Source organism: Colossoma macropomum, unplaced genomic scaffold (assembly GCF_904425465.1).
Source record: "Colossoma macropomum unplaced genomic scaffold, Colossoma_macropomum, whole genome shotgun sequence".
NCBI classification, from domain to species: Eukaryota; Metazoa; Chordata; class Actinopteri; order Characiformes; family Serrasalmidae; genus Colossoma; species Colossoma macropomum.
In genome coordinates, this window is record NW_023494792.1 from 39306545 (window position 1) to 39328664 (window position 22120).

General features: G+C 36.6%; 1 protein-coding gene across 1 annotated transcript in view; it reads left to right on the plus strand.

Annotated features, from left to right (window-relative positions):
• Positions 1-988: 988 nt before the first annotated feature.
• Positions 989-22120, plus strand: part of tmem63a (transmembrane protein 63A) — a 28907-nt gene continuing 7775 nt past the window's right edge. Inside the window, 22 exon segments of the mRNA XM_036577154.1 lie at positions 989-1119; positions 3488-3654; positions 4415-4494; positions 6118-6193; positions 6285-6322; positions 6516-6658; positions 10531-10582; positions 13081-13189; positions 13307-13377; positions 13766-13846; positions 14457-14583; positions 14743-14873; positions 16809-16917; positions 16919-16965; positions 17545-17698; positions 18035-18141; positions 18229-18315; positions 19245-19304; positions 19488-19650; positions 20349-20454; positions 21475-21642; positions 21769-21884. Of these exon segments, the coding sequence (XP_036433047.1) occupies positions 3496-3654; positions 4415-4494; positions 6118-6193; positions 6285-6322; positions 6516-6658; positions 10531-10582; positions 13081-13189; positions 13307-13377; positions 13766-13846; positions 14457-14583; positions 14743-14873; positions 16809-16917; positions 16919-16965; positions 17545-17698; positions 18035-18141; positions 18229-18315; positions 19245-19304; positions 19488-19650; positions 20349-20454; positions 21475-21642; positions 21769-21884 (2184 nt within the window). The 5' untranslated portion in view covers positions 989-1119; positions 3488-3495.

Here is a 22120-nt window from a genome sequence, read left to right on the forward strand (position 1 = left end):
TTTTTTTTTAATAATATATGCCCGTTTGAATTTGATGCCAACAACATGTTTCAAAAAAGTTGGGACAGAGTCAACAAAAGGCTGGTAAAGTTGTGTAATGCTAAAAGAAAAACACCTGGTGGTGAATTGGCAAAAGGTCAGTAACATGATTGGGTATAAAAAGAGCACCCCAGAGAGGCTGAGTCTTTCAGAAGTAAAGATGAGGAGAGGTTCACCACTCTGTGAAAGACTGCGTGGGCAAATAGTGCAACAATTCAAGACTAATGTTTCTCAACATAAAATAGCAAAGAACTTTTGCTTTTCATCATCTACGGGGCATGATATCACATTATATTATGTATATATTAGGTATTATCACATTATATTATGTACATGGGGCAGTCGTGGGCTGGAGGTTAGGGAACCAGCCTTGTGACTGGAAGGTCGCCAGCTCAATCCCCTGAGCCAACAGGACATTAGGCACCTAACCCCCAACTGCTCCCTGGGTGCCGTGGAAAGGGCTGCCCACTGCTCCGGGCAGGTGTGCTCACTGCCCCCTAGTGTGTGTGTTCACTAGTGTGCATGTATGTGGGTGTTTCACTGCATGGATGGGTAAAATGCGGAGGTCTAATTCCTCTGTGTGCAAACACAGTTGGCCAATGGTTCTTAGAAAATGTGAGGTGGCGTGTACAATGTGAAGTCAATGAAATTGTATTTGTTTATATGTTCTTCACAGAAAATGAGCCAAGGCCACGTAGTTTGAGGTTGAAATAATAACAAATCGCATTATTTTTCTTTTGGTAAATATTGAAAACTCCACACAAGGATTAATTATGCATTTGAAAACGTTTGAAAAACTCCCCTTTAAAACTAGCTTGTGTGGTGCAGCCACAGGTTCATCTATAAAACAGCCCGTAGCTGAACTTTGGTGGTAGTTAGGAAAACTGAGAAACAGCGGCTCCGTGTGGAACAGCGCTGGTGACGTCAGCACGAAAAACATTGCAGTACGTGAGCGGAGATTAGCGTGTCTCTGCGCAGACGCGGATGTGCGACTTTACTGTTAGGTTTAAGTCACAGCAGAGAAAACGGCTCTCTGCGTCTCAGAGCGACTGCGGGAGTTCAGAATCGGAGCGAACTGAGGTAGCTAATGTTTTTCTACTGTGACTGCGTGTCCAGACTGTGTACAACACGTCAGGACGTTTACATTCATGTTTACTTGTTTCTTTCACACTGTAGCTGCTAAAATAAGCTCGTCAACTGAATACATTTACGATTTTACAGCTCGACACACGACCCTGACAGTTGGTCACTTTTGTGGTTCGCTGATTTCAGGGCTCGTTTAAAGTGTTGAGCGCTCTTTGTGCACCAGCGGTTATTCTCTTTTTCCGCTTTTAGCTGCACCAGCTGTTAGTCAAGTTTTCCCCGCAGCTCGTAGGCTGCTTTTGGTACAGTAAAGAACTCCGAAACATTTCTTAAACAGTGTGAAGCAACACCGCGTTACAACAGTACTACAATCATTTGATGTTGAGAGTGAACGGTTGTGGACAGACAGAAACGGAAGCAATTTGTTTGTGTGGTGTTTTGTTGGTGTGTCATATTGAAAAATGAGCTGGTTTTATATTGGACTGTGCATGTTAAACTGAATATGAGGATCAGAGCTTGCTTAATTTGTGATGAGGCAAGTTCAGAATCATGTTTGATATTCTTGGACGAGAAACAGCTTCGCTCAAAAAAGAACAACGTAGTGCCGCAGAGTTGTTTCTGTTTCAGGCTAGTTAGGTTATGAGCTGTTACATTGTATAGCCAATTTTTTTATCAAGATCGAAATGTAAATTCACTTCTGTGTGGTTACGGATTTGCGCTAGACACGCCCTAAAGGTTTATTATCACGACATAGGCAAAAGTTTAGGTCCGTGTCACTGCAGTTCTTTGTCTACAATAATATGATAGGAAAAAAGCTACATACACAACGGTTCATGTTGACATAGTGTATAGTCATTATTGTTATTACTGCATTTGGTCACAGTGTCTGATCAGGCATCAGTCTGTAGGACTTTATACACAAGTTTAAGGCTGTTGGGCATTGATGTCCTGTTCCTTCTTCCTCTCCGATCCCTTTGCCTCCCAAGTTCGTATCCCGGCATGCTGGATCAGCCTGAAACCATCCTCAAGTAAAAATATGTCTTTTCAATGAAATAGTGACCCAATTAGATAAGAAGCCTAGCAAAAGAAAGAAAAACAAACAAACACAAAAAATCTTGAGTAGGACTATCAAGTCCAAAACTCCTCAAGCATTCAGTATCTTCTACAACTGAGGAGAACGTATTAGTATGTAGTGTAATAACTTTAGTTTGTTAGACTCTGTTCTAACTCTAAAGCTTCAAAGTGAGATGTCTGAGCAACATTAAAGCTGTCCAGAACAGAATGGAATGGAAAAAAGAGGCTATAAATATGTGCTGCAGCCTTTGGAAGTAAAACTGCACCAAGCACACTTTTGGCACTGTGTTTAAATTTCACTAAATCCTTTTTGGCTTTACAAGAAATATGAATTCCACTTTCTAAAATGGTATTCTTACAGTTCCAGACTTTGAAATGAACAATGTTCATTGCTAGTACTGCACAATAAAGTATGTGTGTATATGATTCTCAGCCCTTGTCCTGGGGGACCTTTACACAATTATGTGCTTTCGTTGTTCAAGTACAGCTGATTAGACTTATGAAGGGTGGTGGGGTGCGCTTATGGATTTAGCTTTGCTCCTTACAAATATTATGAACACATTGTTCAAAGGGAAAAGGGTTTCACATGTATTTGAATCTAGACTGTATTGTCAGAAACTATGGTGAGTTAAGGCAAATATGTCATTTTAGAGCCTTTGTTTATGATATTCATAAAACTGGAATTTATTTTTAATCACAAATTGTTATTGATGCTAAGATTAAATTCTTTCACATAAGGAGTTCAAAGGTCTTGTCTTGCACCACAAGATCCTAACATACTCAGAACAATGCAGTATAATGCAGATCATTAACAGTATCTGTACCAAGACATAAAAACATGTCCTGTATAATTCATTGTATTAAAAAAAACACTGAAATGTGCTTTCTATATTTTCACTTTTAAACAAATATATATTTACGTTTGGTGTATTGTTCATTATTTTTATTACTTTTAATTTTTAGTAACCAGTAATACCTTGATACTTGACAAGAGTTTTGGAGCAGATTTTTTTGTAGAGAGTTCTTTTGTGGAGTTATTAAAGTAGTTTTTAACCATAGCCTGGTGTGTTCTCTTACCTGTGTCCCATGACCGATAACTTATCATAAGAATGTTTACAGACTACAGAACAAGAATAGAGAGTTTCATGTGGTGTTTTTGAGTTACCCTTGTAGCTTAAATGAATCACTCCTGTAGTGATGCGATTATGTGATGTACCTTTAGTGTTTTGCCTAAGATCCACTGTTGTCTCATTATATACAATTCATTTTGACACTTTATTTCTCTTTTCAGAAGTACAGATGGCCTCAGAGTGGTTGGGACACTTCCCCTTGCTGGAGGATAACAATACTGTGCAAGCAGACAACAGCTGCTTCAGTGCCACCCAGAGCACAGTGCTAAAGGGAGTGAGCTTTGGAGGAGTGCCTATAGTTCTGCTGCTCAACTTTGTGGTCTTCCTAGTGAGTGCTATGTCTGTTGAAGAGTGGAAGAGAGGAAAAAAAATCAAAGAAAAAGCAGCTGCAGCTGAGATTCAGTAGGCCTTTGCTAGAAAATTTAACACAGTTTTCGGCTGTTTACATTCCCAAGTTGTGGCGGTTCCCCACTGACTGAGCTCAGCCAGTCAAGTAATGTGGCCTGTGCATAAATTGAGGCACATATTATATTTTAAGATTTATTTTTTTCCCCCAATATGTTAAATTCAACAAATGAATAAATGTGTTTACATTTGTTCTCTGTAGAGGGTGTGTTTGCTCATTTCACTTAGAAAATCAGCAAAACATCTAATTTGACAAGTGGTGTTTAAACTTTTGCATAGTTTAGTTAGGCTCTAAAGTGCATTTTCTCTCTACCAGTTACATGTTTACAGAAAAATTCACCAACACAGTATAATCAGTCTCTGTAAAGCTCAGGGGCATTCTAGTGAGGGTTTGACCATGATCTCCTCAGTTTGGAAACTATTAGAACACTGTCAGTTTTACACCAGGAGCTTGGTCAGTGGCGACAAGTTTGTCTCTTTAAAGGGCCATTTTCCCAGACCCACATTAAGCCTAAGCCTGAACTAAAAAGAATTTGTGTTAGTGATTCACTATTGGCATTTCCATTTAGTGTAAGACATAATCTATGAAAAGGGCCTTAAGAGTCATTTTGGAAGCTTTAAACTTTCTCAGTGAGTATTTGCAGAAGATGTTTGATATAATTACTGTCTATACCCATCCACAGGTGTTGCTGCTAGTCTTCACTTGCATCAGAAAGAAGCTATGGGATTATGGAAGACTGGCATTAGTAGCAGAGGCTGAAGGGTGTGTAAGACCTTTTCAATAAGCATATAATTGTCATGGATTTATGGAGTGTAACACAAACAGTTCATTGTTTCTTTTAGGAAAGACAGGTACTCATAAATGCAAGAGGCATATGTCCTAGGAGATTTAATTGAATAAAGTTAACTAAGGGTCTTAGAGATTGCTGAAGGCTTATAAAATGTAATTTATACTGACACATATGTACACAGTACAATCAAAACAAGAAAGTTTATATTTAAAACATTTATTGTACAGTTCTGAAACTGAATATGCTGCAATCATAGCCTAATGATCAGGGTTTTAATACAGCATTGAAAAATCAGAGAAATAAATTCAGCACAATGTTGGGTGGAGGGGTTATGCTACACACTCATCTGTCCTAAAATTGGGCTTATTCTCTGAACCCACTTATAAATTCTAAAGTTTATGATTTTTGTGGTTGTTAGAAGGCTGATGTGGGGAGTCTATAAAAACAGTAGTAGACGTAGTACTTATTAACAATACTAAAATGAAAATAGTAATTAAGAGTTCTGCAGATTCAGCATAAAAATCTAATCTAAAATTGTATTAAACCTGAAAATACAGTCATATGCAGTGTGTTTGAATTACATTATGTTGATTTATTAAGTGAAAATAAGTGCACATCTTATACAGAGAAAAGCACATTTTGATTATTTTCACTTAGAAAATCAACAAAGCATGTAGTTTGACCAATGTTCAAACTTTTTCATATAAATTCACGTAGACCTTCTTCCTTGACCTTATAGACCTTTTACCTCCTTGTATCTACATTCATTGCCCATTTTATCAGCTCCACTTACCATACAGGTGCACTTTGTAGTTCTACAGTTACAGACTGTAGTCCATCTGTTTCTCTGCATACTTTCTTAGCCCCCTTTCACCCTGTTCTTCAATGATCAGGAACCCCACAGGACCACCACAGAGCAGGTGTTATTTGGATGCCGGATCACTTTCAGCACTGCAGTGACACTGATGTGGTGATAGCCTGCATCTTGCGTACATCATCACAGCATCTTTGACACAGGGTTAAATGAACCTTAAATAAAATATTTTTAATTAAATGCACTTTAAGAAGTGCTTTTTTAATTGTAGTTAATCAGTTGCAGTTAAAATACTGGAAATACAGTGTGCACTTGGAAATACTCATTAACTTCTTGTAAGAAAAATTAGTTTATACTGTCAAGCAGCAACGCTGGCATTTTCTTAACTTTTAAATTAGCCGTTCATCATTTGGCAGCTGTTGTATAAACCATCACAACAGCTCACTCAACCAATCAATCATTATTTAAACTTAGAATACATTGTGGGTGTCCCTCAAAATAAAAATAATGAGCTAAGAACCAACTGAAATGGAATGTATGCAAATTCAACAAGTAAACGGTCAAATCAAAGTGATGGAACTAAAATGATTACATAAAATAATAAAATCAGATAACCTTAAAAGTGGAATAAGAAAGAAAATAAGAAAAGAATAAACAAATAAAAATGTAAATCTGTTGTAAATTCTTGGGACTATTCCAGTTTTTGGGAGAATGTTTGAGCAGTTTTAATTGTGTATAATAAGGTTTAAATATTAAAATAATGATGTTTTGGTAACTGCAGGTTTAATGAAATTTCTAGACGTCGCTATGGTAGAATGACATCCTTTATGTCCATTGAGGAACCTGAATATGAGAGGGTGAGTTTGAGTGTCTTCATATTTATCATCATCATCATCATCATCATCATTGTCATCAGATCGTGCGTGATGTCCTATTTCTTTTGCTTAGGGATTCTGTTCTTGGCTCACCTTCATCATCAGAATGGAGTGAGTTTTTTCACATAGTACTTTTTGTTGGTGTCAGCAACAAAACATGTTTGCATCATTGTTGAGTTCATGCTGATCATACTTTTCATATGCCATAATTCTAACCAGGTCGGGGACACATAAATTCATGTTTGTGTGTGTGTGTGTGTGTGTGTGTGTGTGTGTGTGTGTGTGTGTGTGTGTGTGTTTTCAGTGAGACAATAGTGAGAGAGAGGTGTGGAATGGATGCTGTGTACTATCTGTCCTTTCAGCGTCATCTTATCATTTTGCTGCTCATCGTCTGTGTACTGTCTGTCTCTGTCATCCTTCCGGTCAATCTCTCTGGAGACCTGCTAGGTGTGTAACACTCTCATTTTTCACACACACATTTGTTTTGATACAATGTTAGAACTTTGGAGTCATATATGGTCAATATGCAAAAGTTTTGGTGCCCCGGTCAAATGACATGGTTTGTTGCCAGAGTACAAACATATTTTAGCATAACTCTTTCAGTGTCAGATCCCATCAGGCTTGTGATTTTAAAAGTGTTAAAATCAATGTTAGAGGCTCTGGAAAACAGCACAAGTTCTTCCACTGCAGTACCGGTATAGTCAGCTGAGCAGTACAAGATGGTGTCATTGGCGTCTAAATGTCCTTTGCAATCGACAACTGAGGTGGCAATGTCTTTAATACAAATATTAAATAATACTGGTCTGAGGATCGAACCTTGAGGGACCCCCCTAGTTACCTGTAGTAGCTCTGATTTACTTTGAGAGTAGCAGCAGAGATTGTGCTGTGCTTTTCTCTAAAACCAGATTGGTAGCCTGACAAGATGGAGATTTTGGCAAAGCATGGTAATTTTGAGTTCTATAGTTCCACTTTGTGAAGTGGAATTATGTGTGCCGCTTTAATCGGGGTTGCAAGCCTCAGAAAAAAAGGGGTCCAAACTATCCTCTCCTGTACTTTTTTAGGCCCAATTTCATTTCTTATTTTTACCCTTACCCCTTGTTTTTGAGTGTCACATTACCCCTTAGAACTGAGTTACAAGGGGTAGTGGTTGAAATGTTCCCCAACAATTTTATTTGTACCGGTCTCAACAAAAATCGGGACACCCTACCCTAAGTGGTAGGGACAAGAGGTGAAATGTGATTGGGCCTTAGTGGTGATGGTGATTTGCTACTAAGCTTTGGTTTGGATGGCTTTGGCTACTAAGTGAGGTGAGAAAGGCTGAATTGTCTTACAGCATGGGGTCTGTCTATTTCATGGAGAGGCGTTTTTTGTATTAGTATTATCAAGTAAATGTCCAGGAGCTGCAAGGTGAGTATAAGATGCTTGGCAGATCTCTCTCTAATCTGTATTCTGTTTATCACTAATTTCAGTATGGGTTGGAATAAGAATTGATTTTGTTTTTGAGCAAATTAACTCTTCCAGAGTCTTCCAGAATTTGAAGGAGTTTGAAGCTGAATTTGTAAATATCTGAAGGTTAAATTCTGCTTTAGCTTTTCTGATGTACATTTATTCCTTAGCTGCCTGAAGGTAAGCCATTGATCTCTGTCACCATTTCTGCTTTATTACTTTATTTAGCAAGGAATATATTTCAGAGTTGAACCAGGGATTTGATCTATCTCGGATTCTAAAGTTTTATGGGGGCATGCTTGTTTACCACCACCAGGGAAGTTTTGCTTAAATGGTCTAACGATAAATCAATATCTGGGATTTCAGAAGTGTAGTGTTTGTCACTGAGTGCCAAGTCATTTAATTTTTACAATTTTTAAATTTCTTCTAACCACCATCTGAGAACCTGACTTTATAGTGCTTTACTTTCTAATGCATTTGATATGGCCACTAAGACCAGGGTCAAATACAGCTGTAGAGGTAATTTTGTCAGGTCTGTTGGATAAAATTAAATCTATTAGTGTTGACTTGGTAGGGTCATACAAGTTTGGTCGTGTTGGTTCTGTAATTAGTTGCATTAGAGAGAGATTTCCACACACTTCCTTCAAGTGATCAGATGCATTTGTTAATCAATTCACGTTAAACCACCTAGGATCAGTATTTCTGAGTTGAGAAAAGAGAATTTTTCTCTGCATAATGAATTAAGAGTTTTTACTTGAATGATAGATTTAATGTAAATAGCCACTCCACCACCCCTTGCTATCCTATCAGCTTTGTATAGATTAAAACCAGGTAGGGCTGCTTCTAGGTTAGACACAGATTATTTTAACCAGATTTCAGTCAGAACTATAATCTAGATCATCTTGTGAAATCAAAATGTTCAAATTATCATGCTGAAGAAGACTCTTTATAGTTAAATGAATTATGTCTATGCCTTTTCTGTGTTTGAAACTTATAGAATCTGTTAGGTTGTTGCAAGCATAAGTTTCGGGGTTTGTGGGACAGTTTGGGTGCAGAGAGGTGACCAGAATGTCTTAATGCTGATAAGATTAGCTGGGTTAATAAAAAAAATGTACTTTTCTGCTTTATTCCCATGTTTGACTAGCTGATCCTAGGCTGATTGCTAATGGCTACAGGGAGAGCCAAGTACTCATTTCTTGTTTCAGGTGGTCATTTCAGGTTAAGAACAGAGTATGTATGTATGTATGTAAGACTGTGGCTACCAATATTTCCCTCAAATACTGTAAGTAGTTCTGTATTCAGGCGAAAAAAATGGCAGGATAAACAACCTTTTCACATTTTTTCTTCTTTTTCTCCTTTTTGATTTTGATAATCAGAAGAATGGAAATAAACAAGTTTTGATGATGTAAAGCTAAGTGTACTTTCCACCATTCTTATCAGCCCAAATGTTCAGTAAGGAAGCTAAACAAATCATGTTATTTGAGGGGGGTGTTCAAACTTTTGCACATGGCTGTATATGCTCCACATACTGTGTATATATTGTATACAGAACCGTGCAAAAAATCTGAGAAAATCATATGTAAAGTTACTTATGTGACCAGTATGTTATTATAGTTTGAAAAACACTAACATTACAACAAATGCAAATGAATACATTTACATTTACATTTACATCATTTAGCAGACGCTCTTATCCAGAGCGAATAAATAAACCAAGTCAGGGAACATAATTATACCATAATCCACTGAAATTATATTTTCTAAGTTGTATTGACTCCACACCCCATCTCGTCTCCAGGCTTTTTATTTTATAGTTCTGTTTTTTTTTAAAAAAATACAAATATGTACTTTTCACCTGGGAAAAACTTAAGGTACACAATTGGACCTTCAAACCACTGTTGTACCTTTGAGGGTACATTTACACTGCTTGTACCTGGATGAGTGAAAATTGTACCTGCACAGAACCTTTATTTCTAACAGTGTAGGACAGGACAGATTATCTTTCTCATGTACTACTGTCGGGACATAGTGACAGTTTTAGCAAAAATAGACAAATGTTATTTTTATATAAGTTAAATACTGCAGCTTTAACCATTTCCAAACCTCTCCTTCCATCCAGCTGCTTCAGCTAATCAATGCTGTACACACACACAATTTATGAGAGATGCTTGCACAATCTATAATACATGTCTTATTTGAATGCTTCTTTATGCAGTTATACAGGATGGAAGTGGTTAAATAATCTTCAGGCATCTACACAGTCCAACCATGTAACTTCTAAATTTCCTAAAGTATTCAGTGCAGTGTATTTTACTTCCTATGTTGAGTAGAAATAAAGTAGCTGTGAAATAATAAATAAGGGCTGTGTCACACAATTCCTTAGTTTTAGACACTGCTACTTCAATTTTGATACCTTAGAGGAACATGTTCTGAGTAAAGCAAGAGTTTAACAGCACTGCTTTGTGGATAAAATGTTGAGTATACACAGCACTTCTTAGTCAGTGGACCTGTTAGCTAACCACCAGGCAAAGAAAGGGAAAGAACAAAAATTCTTAAATTAACACATTAATGTGATTTACACAATTCTGAAATTAAGAATCAATTACAAGTAATTATTTGCAGTTACAGATACAACAAATACAATTCGCAGTGACTGAACGATGAATATGCTCATGAAGTCGTTCTAAGAATAATCCTAGCCTATTTAAAGTCTAGCTAAAATTAGAACGGGTTCAACAAGTAAACATGTGAGTGATGTGATGGATCAATATTATTAAGACTAAGTTAGACAGGTCAGTATGTGTGCCTGTTCTTTAGGTGTTTGCATTAAACAATGACAGTAATGGATGTGCTATGATTATGTAATGTTGCAGAGAATGATCCTTATAGCTTTGGCAGAACGACCATTGTAAATCTTCCACAGAGGTAAGTATACTGCAAATGCATGTGTGTTGGGTATATGTACATGTTTAACAGTATTCAATATTTTATAATATGAAACTACATACTACTGAGAAGCAGTGACGTTGAAATGTTGAAGAGCTTCCTGTGGTTGGCTGATCAGCAGCAGGAAATGTGTGTTTCACCTCACAATGGTTATGGGTTCACTTCCTTTCATATTTATTTACATTTATATATTGCAAGTAGATGGCCATGTTAAATATGTTCCATCAAACAGATCTTTAAATTCAAGGCAAAGGTGTGACAACTATCGTAAGCATTTGCAGAACCGTGTTATCCTTAGACCATCACTGCTTCTCATTTGGTTGAACAGAGAAAGATGCGTTGTTTTCCTGTGAAACTATTGAGCTAACTAGCAAACCCCAGTTTCTCAATATGGACCACTTCCTTCCCTAACCAAACATCAATTTGTAGACAACATGGGACAAATTTAAAGGTTAAACCTTCCAATACATTATGTAATACATTTCTAAACATGAACAATAGAAGAGGTACTACATTAATAATGGTTAGCTAATATTAAGTAAACAAACTACATGAAATAGTGTTAACATTTAACTAACATATTTGTTAATATAAAATACACATGAGATTCTGTTATTGATGATTAGCTAATAATGGTAAACAAATAATGCATTAATTTGTTTTTTCTTTTAATTTGATTACTTTTCACTTTACATCAGGTATGTTAAATGGATTTAAGAAATACTTATTGATCTTTAGTAAAGTTTAATAGGTAGTACTGATGCATTACTGAGACATTTGTTTTCACATAAAATGTATAATGTCTTGTTTACTAAATAATAATTTCTCCCTATATAATAATAATAATATTATCTTATATTAAATAATTATTATAACTAATAATTATTTAATATAAGTAGTTTGAATTAAGTAGTAGAACTAAGTAGTTGTTTATAGTCCCAGGTTTATACTATGTATAATTACAAATAACTGGCAGCTCCTTCAGTTCTATTCTGTTCCAGTTCTGAAGGAAGCGATATGTCTATAAATTGGTAATAGAAACAGAAATTTACTGTCATAAATGATGGGTCTGTTTCAGAGGATAGTCGCTAAAGCTTTTATAGGAAAGTCACTTTCCAAGATATGTTATATATTGGAGATTAACTACTAGTAAAGACATTTATGTTAAACTATGTCTTGAGTATTGTAAGAGTGTGTGTGTGTGTGTGTGTGTGTGTGTGTGTGTGTGTGTGTGTGTGTGTATATATATATATGCATGTATGTGTGTGATTGAAAATGAAATTACAGAACGTTATCCAAAATATACCACTTAACTAATGAAACAAGTGGTTTGGCTGCAACTGATACTGCCAATGTAAACAGCAGGTTGAATTCCACAGAAAACCATTATCTGCTTAAATACAATCAGATGCTTCAAAACGTATCAAAGGAGACCGATTTTACACGGCAACACTGGTCTATTTACCCTAATGATCTCAATGAAACAGCAGAAATTAAAAATAGTATCAGCAGACTTTAGAATGTCATTACATGTGAAAGATGTATGATCACCTTTTTCGCTATAGGCTAGTGTTTGTCTATACACTACAAAAATGCCAGTGGTTGGAACGTTTAGGCCCATTACTACTATATTATTTCAAAGTATTGTGTAATTAGAAAATGCTATTAGCTTTCAAATTCCAAAAAGTATTTGGACAGTACTATTTTGGCGCTCATAGTGTCATGGAGACTGTTTTGTCCTATGTGCTGACAGAGATGGTGACAGCAGTAAGGAATTTGACTCTTATATTGAAGTAATGATGATATTGGTATTTAAATATTGGGGATCATATTATGGTATCTAAATATTGAGGATCATATGTTAAATTAGGGTTGGATGGTTGATCTACAGGAGCAGGGATAAGATCCTTGGCCTAGGTGTTACGACTAGCATGCTAGAATTTGAAAAGTGGTTGTAAAGAAGCCATGGCACAAAGAAGACATAATGTGTTGAATTGTATTTACAGTAACACAGCACATAGGCACATTATACAGGGCACTCTAATGGCTAAATTGAAAAAGGAAAACTATGATTTAAAAGTGTGGAATTACTGTTCAGTAAAAAATGCAAGCAATGTTTCTGCAGATACATAAAGCATGATGATAATATGATGCTAGCACTAAAAACTTCATAGGTTTTAAATGCTTAGTTGGAAGAAAAGGAATAAGAAATTTAAGATGTATACAGAATAATGAACAGCCATTATTTAATAACTGAGAAAGTAATATAAATAATATAAATAGACCATTACAGTATAAGCTCCCAAAAACATTAAGATATTGAATAAATACATTCTGGAGTCTAGTATTCTATATCAATGCACACTTATAAGTCAGTGTAACAATTATTAACATAACAAGTGATTTTAAACTGTGCAATGGTAGTGTATATCCACGTGTATGTTTTGTAAAAACCTGTTTATATTATTGGTTCTCAGGGATAAATTGTTTTGGCTGCACACAGTTTTTGCAGTTCTGTACCTCATCCTCACAGTGGTGCTGTTGAGGCGTCACACTTCACTGATGAAGGGCACAAACAGAGAGACTGTGAGTCCACATAGCTTCTCTCAAATACACCCTTGCTCTCTGTCTCTCTCTGTCTCCCCCGCCCCCTACTCCATTTTTTTTGCTTAGTTATATAATTTCTGTTTTCTTTTTCCCCAGGCCCAAAAAACCCTGTTTGTATGCTCTATCCCCCTGATAGCCACGGAAGACAGTTTAAGGACACATTTTACGTAAGCTAAGACATTTTTTAGTCTCTTTAGTTTTAGTCTTTTTAGTTTTTTAGTCAGTGAATAGTTTTACACCGCAGCCATTTTTCTATCATTTTCCAACTGCTTTAAATACCATACCTCTTTATTATATTTTAACAATTTCACATTTTTATGCTGTGGCATATCTGCATGTTTTAAATGCATAAAATGAGAGAGCAAAGCTGATCTGGGGAATATTGCGAGGGTATCTCATGTACCCTCAGTGATGTCACATGTGGAAGTTTTCACTTATCCTTAATAAGTTTGATTAACGTTTGGACTTTTATTGATGAAAGTGTTTTGAATGTTTTTCTAATTTTATTGTGAATGCGCTGTGATTTAATTGCCTTGTCGTCTGTTGTATGTGCAGAGAGGCGTACCCCACCTGTCAATTGGTGGATGTTCGCCTGTGCTATGATGTGACCAAGCTGATATACTTAACAACAGAAAGGTAATAGTAACTCTATTTTTTCATGGCATCATATCTTTCAGATATAAATGGGCCTCATTCACCAAAATCTTCGTAAGTTTTTTTTCTGAAATTTGTTTTTGAGAAAAATCCTATGAAAAGAGTAGGTCAAATTCATGACGTGTTCTTAAACCGCAGAATTGTTTGCACCTTTGTGAGTGTGCATTGATTCTGTTATTACCTAAGAACAAATCCCAAATAAGAAAACACTGGTGAATGTCAGAGTCTTTGCGAAAATAAGTGGGTTTTAAGAAGTAATTTCCAATGTTTTTGCTTCAGAATTATGTTATTGCTTTGACAAAAAACATTAGCAAAATTAGCTATGCAGGACTGTTAACTTATATACTAGATTACCAGTACTGAAGATTATATTGTCTTTTGTAATGAACTCAGTTTGTTCCTCTTTTCAAGCACAGAGGAAATATTTCTGTCATCAGATCCTCAGGCCAGTGACTTTTTGTAACTGTGACAATTTTATGAGGCATCTCAAAACATTAGCTAGATAAAACTCAGAGCAACCCTTACATCTCAACAGAGCAGATCAATGGCAGTGATTGAGAAAGCTTTTACTGTTGCTGATGGTGTTAAACAGGAAGCGAGCGGAAAAGAACCTGGAGTATTACCGCAAAGTTCTAGACCGCCAGGGGCACCGAGAAGTCATTAACCCACGACCATGTGGACACATCTGCGGCTGCTGCACCTGCCGAGGATGCGAAGGGGTAATGCGGAGTAAACCATTAGCCCTATTATTATGACGTTTAAAAGTAATAGTAGATAGTTAATAGTTAAAAGAACTATTTGTTATACTTAGCTGTTATTAAGAGATGACTAAAGGCTCAGAGTGGCATGGACACATGTTTGTGTGTGTATATGTACAGGTTGATGCTGTAGAATACTACAGTTCTCAGGTTACTAAACTTGATGAGGCCTTGAAAAAGCATGAAGAGAGAGAGCCGCGTGCACTGGGAATGGCTTTTGTCACGTTCCAGACTGCATCCATGGCAGCACTGTGAGTATTAACTGCATTCTCTGCCACGCTGAGCATATTCAGGCTGTATTTGTAAAGCTGCCCTATCACACATGTGAATATAAAGCTCTCATCATAATGTAGTAGAGTATAACGTAACATTTGCACACAATGGCCTTTATTCATCAAAGTTGCACAGAAATGAGTGGAGTGTCGGAATTGACTCTCAAACTACTCCACATCTGATTCATTAAACTGCTGTACAACATTGAAATGAGCAGCTATTTGAGCTCAGTTGATGGATTAGCTTCAGATACTTGGACAAGCACCCACACACTATTTCCATTTTCTCTTATTTACGTATCATTTACAAATTATGTGCCATACTTTGCCATCATATGCATATCATTTATTTAAAACATGCCACAAATTCATTCCGGTGTTGAGAGAACCAATTAAAGGAAAGCTGTCATAAGCCAATAGCTGTCCAAATTCAGCCTGACATTGTGTTTTGTTCAGGGCTGCATGGCCTCTGACCCTTCTAGGCTTGTTATGTGTCTGTATGTCTAAAAGTATCCAGACGTCTCTTCTAATTAGTGAATTTAGCTACTTTAAGATGCAGTCATTGCTGGCAGAGGTGTTCAATTGTGCACACACAGCTTGTATGATAGAACAGCACTGCTAATAATAATGGACACTCAGGAGCAGCCGCACATCAGTCTAAGGTCACCATGCCGAGTTCAGTTGTCTGCTAGAGGGGTGTACGAACCTCAGTATTGGCCTGTGGAGCAGTGGAACTGTGCTGTCTGGAACTGCGTTCATTGGGATGAGTTAGAGTGAAGTTTGTGATCCACACTTAATCATCCAACATCAGTACCTGACCTCACAAATACATGGTTGAATGCAGTCAAATCCTCACAGCAATGTTTCAACATCCAGTGTGAAGCCTTTTCGAAAGAGTAGAGGCTGTCACTGCAGCAAAGAAGAACAAACTTTCTACTAATATCCTTGATTTTAGAAGAGACATTAGATGAGCAGAGGTCTTAAACCAGTGGTTCTTGTATGGGCCATGATTCCCTTTCACTCGACTCATCCTACCCATTAAAATTAGCTGAATTTATAGCACTGAGAGACTGGCTCTGAAGTCTGCATTTAATGTAAATATATGTTACTTTGCAACCTCTGCTGCTATTCTGCTGCTGTTATGGCATGGGAAACATGGCATTGCTGGCTATAAATAAACCAGTATGTGTCTCTTCAATTGCATATCGCCTCAATGTTTTAGTTTATAAAGACAAAGTGGGGATTAAGTACGGGATTAAATCTTGTTATCCGATTTTGCTTTCTGTTCATTTCCTACACATGGATGTACAAATGTACTTTGCTCTTCTCACAAAAAATGTTATGTTCAAATGATAAAGAAATTGTTCAAAACTAAAGTTCCAGGATATTGCCAGTGTTTTAGGATACATTAAATACATCTGTGAGTAGTGATGTTCATATTTCATTTTAATCTTTCTTTACATTTTTACCACCATCTTGTGCCTTTTTCAATGGTTGATACAAATAAAACGCAATACTATGAAGCCATGATTTTTTTTGTTATAATGCTGTGAAAATATCAGACTGTGACCCCCCCTGACTTCCATTTCAGTACTGTGATACACCACAGACTGTTTACAATTACATATTTGTGACAAATAAACTGCTATTTTGAAAATCAACAAAAGACAAAAACATACCGCAATGATAGATTAGATTACTGCACAAAGATCAGACAGCATATTAGATATGTTCTCTGACCCCTCTGAGAGCACAGAGCTTTAAATTTCTGAACAAATATTATGACAACACTCTCAGTTTATAAGTTTATTAAATATTTATTTACAATATGGGCTTTTGGAGAGTGGATGTATGAGTATACCATCTGTAAAACTGGAGTGGAAATCTGTTTGACCCACTGTCCTCTTATCTCAGCATCCTGAAGGACTTCAATGCTCTTGAATGTGGAACCGTGTCTGGGGAGATAACATGTGGCTGTGGTAGAGAGCCTCAGCCTTCATCCAATAGTGAACAGCTGAAGCTGAAAAAAATGGAGGGTGAGCTATGCCACCCATCCGAATAACATTGTGTGGTAGGTAATGCACTGACATTTTTGTTTTTTAAAGCTACACTATGTAAGATTTGGGGATTTGGAGAGCTCTGATGTAATCACTAATGTATTGCCATAACGTTTGTGTGTCTAACCCTTTCCCCGAGCAGATTAATATGATAATTGTGAGTGTGTTGAAAAAGAAGTCAGTCAAAACATGGTGAAGGATGTGTCTTCTGAGGGTATAAGTGAATTGTCTACTGTTGTCATTATATCTTCATCAATATAATGTTGATTTTGCATTGGAGACCTAAATATTGAGCCAGATTTTCTTTTTTAATCTGTATGTGCGACATTAATACATAAAGACATATGATGTGTTCTGTTCCAACACCTTTAACTTTTAAATTCTTATTTCAGGCTTTACAGGGTGGCTCATAGCAGCACGGACATCATATTTTAGCATGTTTTTTTTTTTTTTCCTGACTCATTAATGCTACTTCTTTCAATCTTAACAAAAAATCTTACATAGTGCAGCTTTAATGAATCATTTTGAAATTGCTCCTTTCCCTATTTTGTTTGGCTTTTCAGTAACAATACACTGTTGTTTGTCTGTCTCAGGGAGAATCTGTCAGTCCAGGGGTTGTGTTGGTGGTCTCGGTGTCTGCTGCTCAACATATTACTATTCATCCTGCTCTTCTTCCTCACTACTCCCTCAATAATAATCTCTACCATGGACAAGTTTAATGTCACAAAACCCATCTACTATCTAAATGTATGTGCATTGCAGCTCAATTTTTTTCATTCTACCTCCTCAAAACTGTGTTTTAAATTTTGCTTTAAAAGCACTTCAACTTCAAAATGAGCCATTTTTAGTTAAAGCACTTTGCCTAAGATGAGCATCTGAAAGTAGGCCAACACGCTCAGACTGTGCTATATTAGGATAGATTTTAGCCAGGATTGGACCTGACTCATTCTTTCCTTCCCTCCAATGTCCGATCTGGCATTCTTTGCTGCACTCATCCATACCAACATGCAATCTCTAGTTTTGTTTGTATTGTGTTGTGCTTTCTGAACGTGTGTGTTGTGTTGTGTTGTGTTTCTGATGCAGAGTGCTATTATCAGTCAGTTCTTTCCAACTCTGCTACTGTGGTCATTCACTGCACTGTTACCTACTGTAGTCTACTATTCTACACTGCTGGAGGCCCATTGGACCAGGTACACATGCATATAAATACACACAGACACATGCACACATACAAATACAAACACACAGAGAAATTAACTTGAATACTTTGTCCTCAGGTCAAGTGAGAATATGAGTATGATGTATAAGCTCTACATCTTCCTGATTTTCATGGTGCTTATCCTGCCATCACTGGGCCTCACTAGGTATCTTCTCTCTTTTTCCTTTTTTATCAAATTTTTGTTAGTTCATGGCTCTGGTCATGGTAAGCAGCTTCATCTTCATACAATTTAAAAGACAAAATTCTTGTTTTCCCATAATTATTCATCAAAATATAATGACTTTTGTCAGCCACAAAATCATCTTCCGAGTTTTTATTACATCACCTTTCACTCCCCTGACCCAAACCTATCATTGAGCGAAAACACCCAGCTAACTCAAAGACCATCTCTAATACTCCTGTATGTCACAGTATAGAAGGAAAAATGCATTATGATTTCCGATTCATATTGACTTTAATATGTAATGCCTTATATTTGGTCCTCCTCGTTATTTGTGGCCTGATGTTCTCTGAGAGCGTAACCCATAGTAGGTTCAGCTGTCAACATTGCAAGTATAAATTATGAAATAGTTCTTTGAATTCAAATGTAGGCTAAAGCAATAACAGTTTATAAATGCAGCCATATCCTTATCAGGAATATTAAAGTGACAGTTCCACACTACATTTTTTCAGTTTTCACATTATTCCAAATTTGATCAGCCAAGATGTTTGGGGTCCTAAGTATATTTCTTTAGTTTTGTTCAAGACTAGTGTTTGATCTACCTTTATATTACTATAAAAACACAAAAAAGTACAGACAAAATTTTTGCTTTAAGGTGGCTGCTACTTCTGTTTTGTTACTGCTATGCAGTATACTTTGTATTTTTATGGACAACAATATGTCATACGATGTCAGTCATTTTAAGGTATGTGATAATTTATGCATGCAGTTTGCACAGTGCTAACCTGGCAGCTATAAACTTCCATTATGTAATAGCTACATTAACCTGGTACTTGCTGTGCAAAACTGAAGAAGCAGACATCAGATACCAAACATGTCTGGGCTGATTGACAGCATTTTGCCTCCCTCCACAGCCTGGATGTGTTTTTTCGTTGGGTCTTTGACACTCGTTCAGAGCGGAAGCTGAGGTTTGAGTAAGTGAAATTTGGTTGTCTGGTATTTGTTTACAGCACCAGCCCTATATCCCTTTATTGCTCGGTTCTCTCTGTTTCACACAATTTAATTCGGTTTATTTAAATAACCATTAAATTACCAAATTATACAGTTTTGACAGTCGAATTGTAAGAATGATTGGTGGTGTGTGCCCTCTCCCTCAGGTGTGTGTTTTTGCCGGATCAAGGGGCTTTCTTTGTGAATTACGTGATTGCGGCTGCATTGGTGGGTTCCGGGATGGAGTTATTGCGGTTACCAGGGTTACTGCTCTACACTGTGCGCATGGCACTTGCACGCTCAGCTGCAGAGAGGAAATATGTCAAACAGGTACATCTGTGACCCTTGATCTCTGACTCCAGCTGTGCACCAAGTCTGTTTGATTTGGTGAAATCAACTGAATAAAATTAAAATATTGCTTAAATGAAACAAAATGACCCCTCATTCTACACTAAGTAACATGTTCATTTTGTTTCATTTTCATGGTCAGGCACATGGCATAATAATAATAATAATAATAATAATAATAATAAGGACACTGGAATCTAAAGACCACTCAAAGACTGCTGTGGACTTGATTGCACATGTAGCTATGTAGGGGTTGAGGTGGGGCCTAGGCCCTCCCCTTTGAAAGTCAAGCCACCATAGATTCAGAACTTGTTGAACTGTGCTAGTTCCTAGCATAGGCTACTACTTATCTAGCTAATGACCTAAGTAAATTGTTAAGTTGAGCGTGGTAAAGAAAATATCTATTGCTTGTGTTGTAAAATGTGCTGTAAAAGCCAATACCTGCGTGGCATAATGTCAGCTAGGCAATAAATGTGGGGTCAGCAATCCTGTGTTGAAATGATTTTTCTAATCTTTCTAGTTATGGTTATAATGATAAACAGCTACAATAAAGTAAGCTAGTTGAGTGGTTGCTGGTTAACGTGTTTTTTTAATCAATCTCGTTATAGCGATTTTTGTAGACCATAATGCTTTATGTTTATGAATGTTAAACATGGTTTCTGTTTGTCTGTTGTGTGAAGAATCAGGCATATGAGTTTGAATATGGAGCAATGTATGGATGGACTCTGTGTGTCTTCACGGTCATTATGGCCTACAGCATCACCTGTCCTGTTATAGTACCATTTGGTAAGAGAACTGCATAAACTTCTTACATCCTAATATGCAGTTAAACAGTCTTTGCCTCCTGATTTAACTATTTTTTTCTCAACTTGTATGTTCTAAGAGACACCAGATGTCATGATCAAAAACTGATTTTTTTAACATTTTAGTACCTGATCCCTAATTAAAGACCATTCTTACCCAAGAACAATTAATACATAGGGTTTGTGGGTAGTTATGTTGACAATAAGCAGTATTATTCCAGCATTTAAAGCATACATAAGGATTTAGATGCAACAGGGTCTATGAACAAGTAATGTATGTATTAAAATATTTTATAGAAAGGCTCCAAGCAATATTACAAGTCTTTCCTTATTGTTGTTTTTATTTACAAATACCTGATTATTGACAAAACTGTCCTGAAACAACTTGCGGAGATCTAAAGCCCTGTCCAAGCTAAGGACAAAGTTCATCAGAAAACATCCTGTGACAAATTGAATACATGGCTAAAAAAAGACACAAACCAGAGTTGGCCACTAGAAGAAGTTTGACAAAAATATCTATGGTCAGATGAACCAGCTGTGAAACCTTTGGGCCAAAATCCAAAGACTACATTCAACATAAAGAATGTAGTAGTCATGCCAGTATTTAGGCATGGTTAAAAAATGTAGTTGATATTGGCTTCTTTGCTGCATTTTGACTTGTTTGACTTGTCATTACTGCTGAAATAAAGAACTTTACTCTGTGGGGAAGAACTTCAGAGAAGAATATAATACTGTTCTTGAGTCATGAAACTAGTTGATGAAACCGATCAAGCTGAATAGACCAAAAAAATCTGAAAATCAGAGTAGTTCATTCTCAAAATAAAGTCACTGAAGTTTTCCAGATGATATTTGGTACTAAGTATCTGTAATAAATGTCTTCCTGTAATACTTTGATAAATAAAATGCCATTTTATGTGTGTTTAAGGTGGATTGTTTAATAGTGTTGAATAGATATTGTAATGTTTAATGGTATGCACTTGTATGCCTCTGTCTGTGTGTGCAGGTTTTCTGTATATGATCTTAAAACACCTGGTGGACAAGCATAATCTGTATTTTGCTTATTTGCCTGCGTGCCTCGACCGTCAGGTGCACCTGGGAGCTGTGAATCAAGCACTTGCTGCACCAATCATTTGCCTGTTCTGGCTCTACTTCTTCTCTCTCCTGAGGACAGGTAAATTGCACTAATCAAATGATTGGCTAATGCCGAGTTAATTGACTTATTAATTGCTTTAATTGTAATGTTGTGTGTGTGTGTGTGTGTTTGTGTGGGTGTGTGTGTGTGTGTTTTGTTTTTCAGGATTTATGGCTGATACCTCACTCTTTACGTTGGTTGTTCTGTGTGTGACCATTTTCATTTGCATTGGTTACACCTGCTTTGGCCACTTCAAGTACCTCAGTCCCCACAATTACGTTGTAAGCTAATGATCGTAATGCAGTTCTGTATGTGTTGTTTGCAGTGGTGGGCAATATGATGGTATTTTATTGCTATCATAATACATTTTGTTATCATTATAAATAATATAATTTTCTGAGCATATTGTAGAAATCATTTGTACTAAAAAAAACTGAACAACTTCATGTTTCATTACAAAGAGAATGTAATTAGGTTGTTAAAATGGATTTAGTGCTTCACACTGTGTAACACTGAA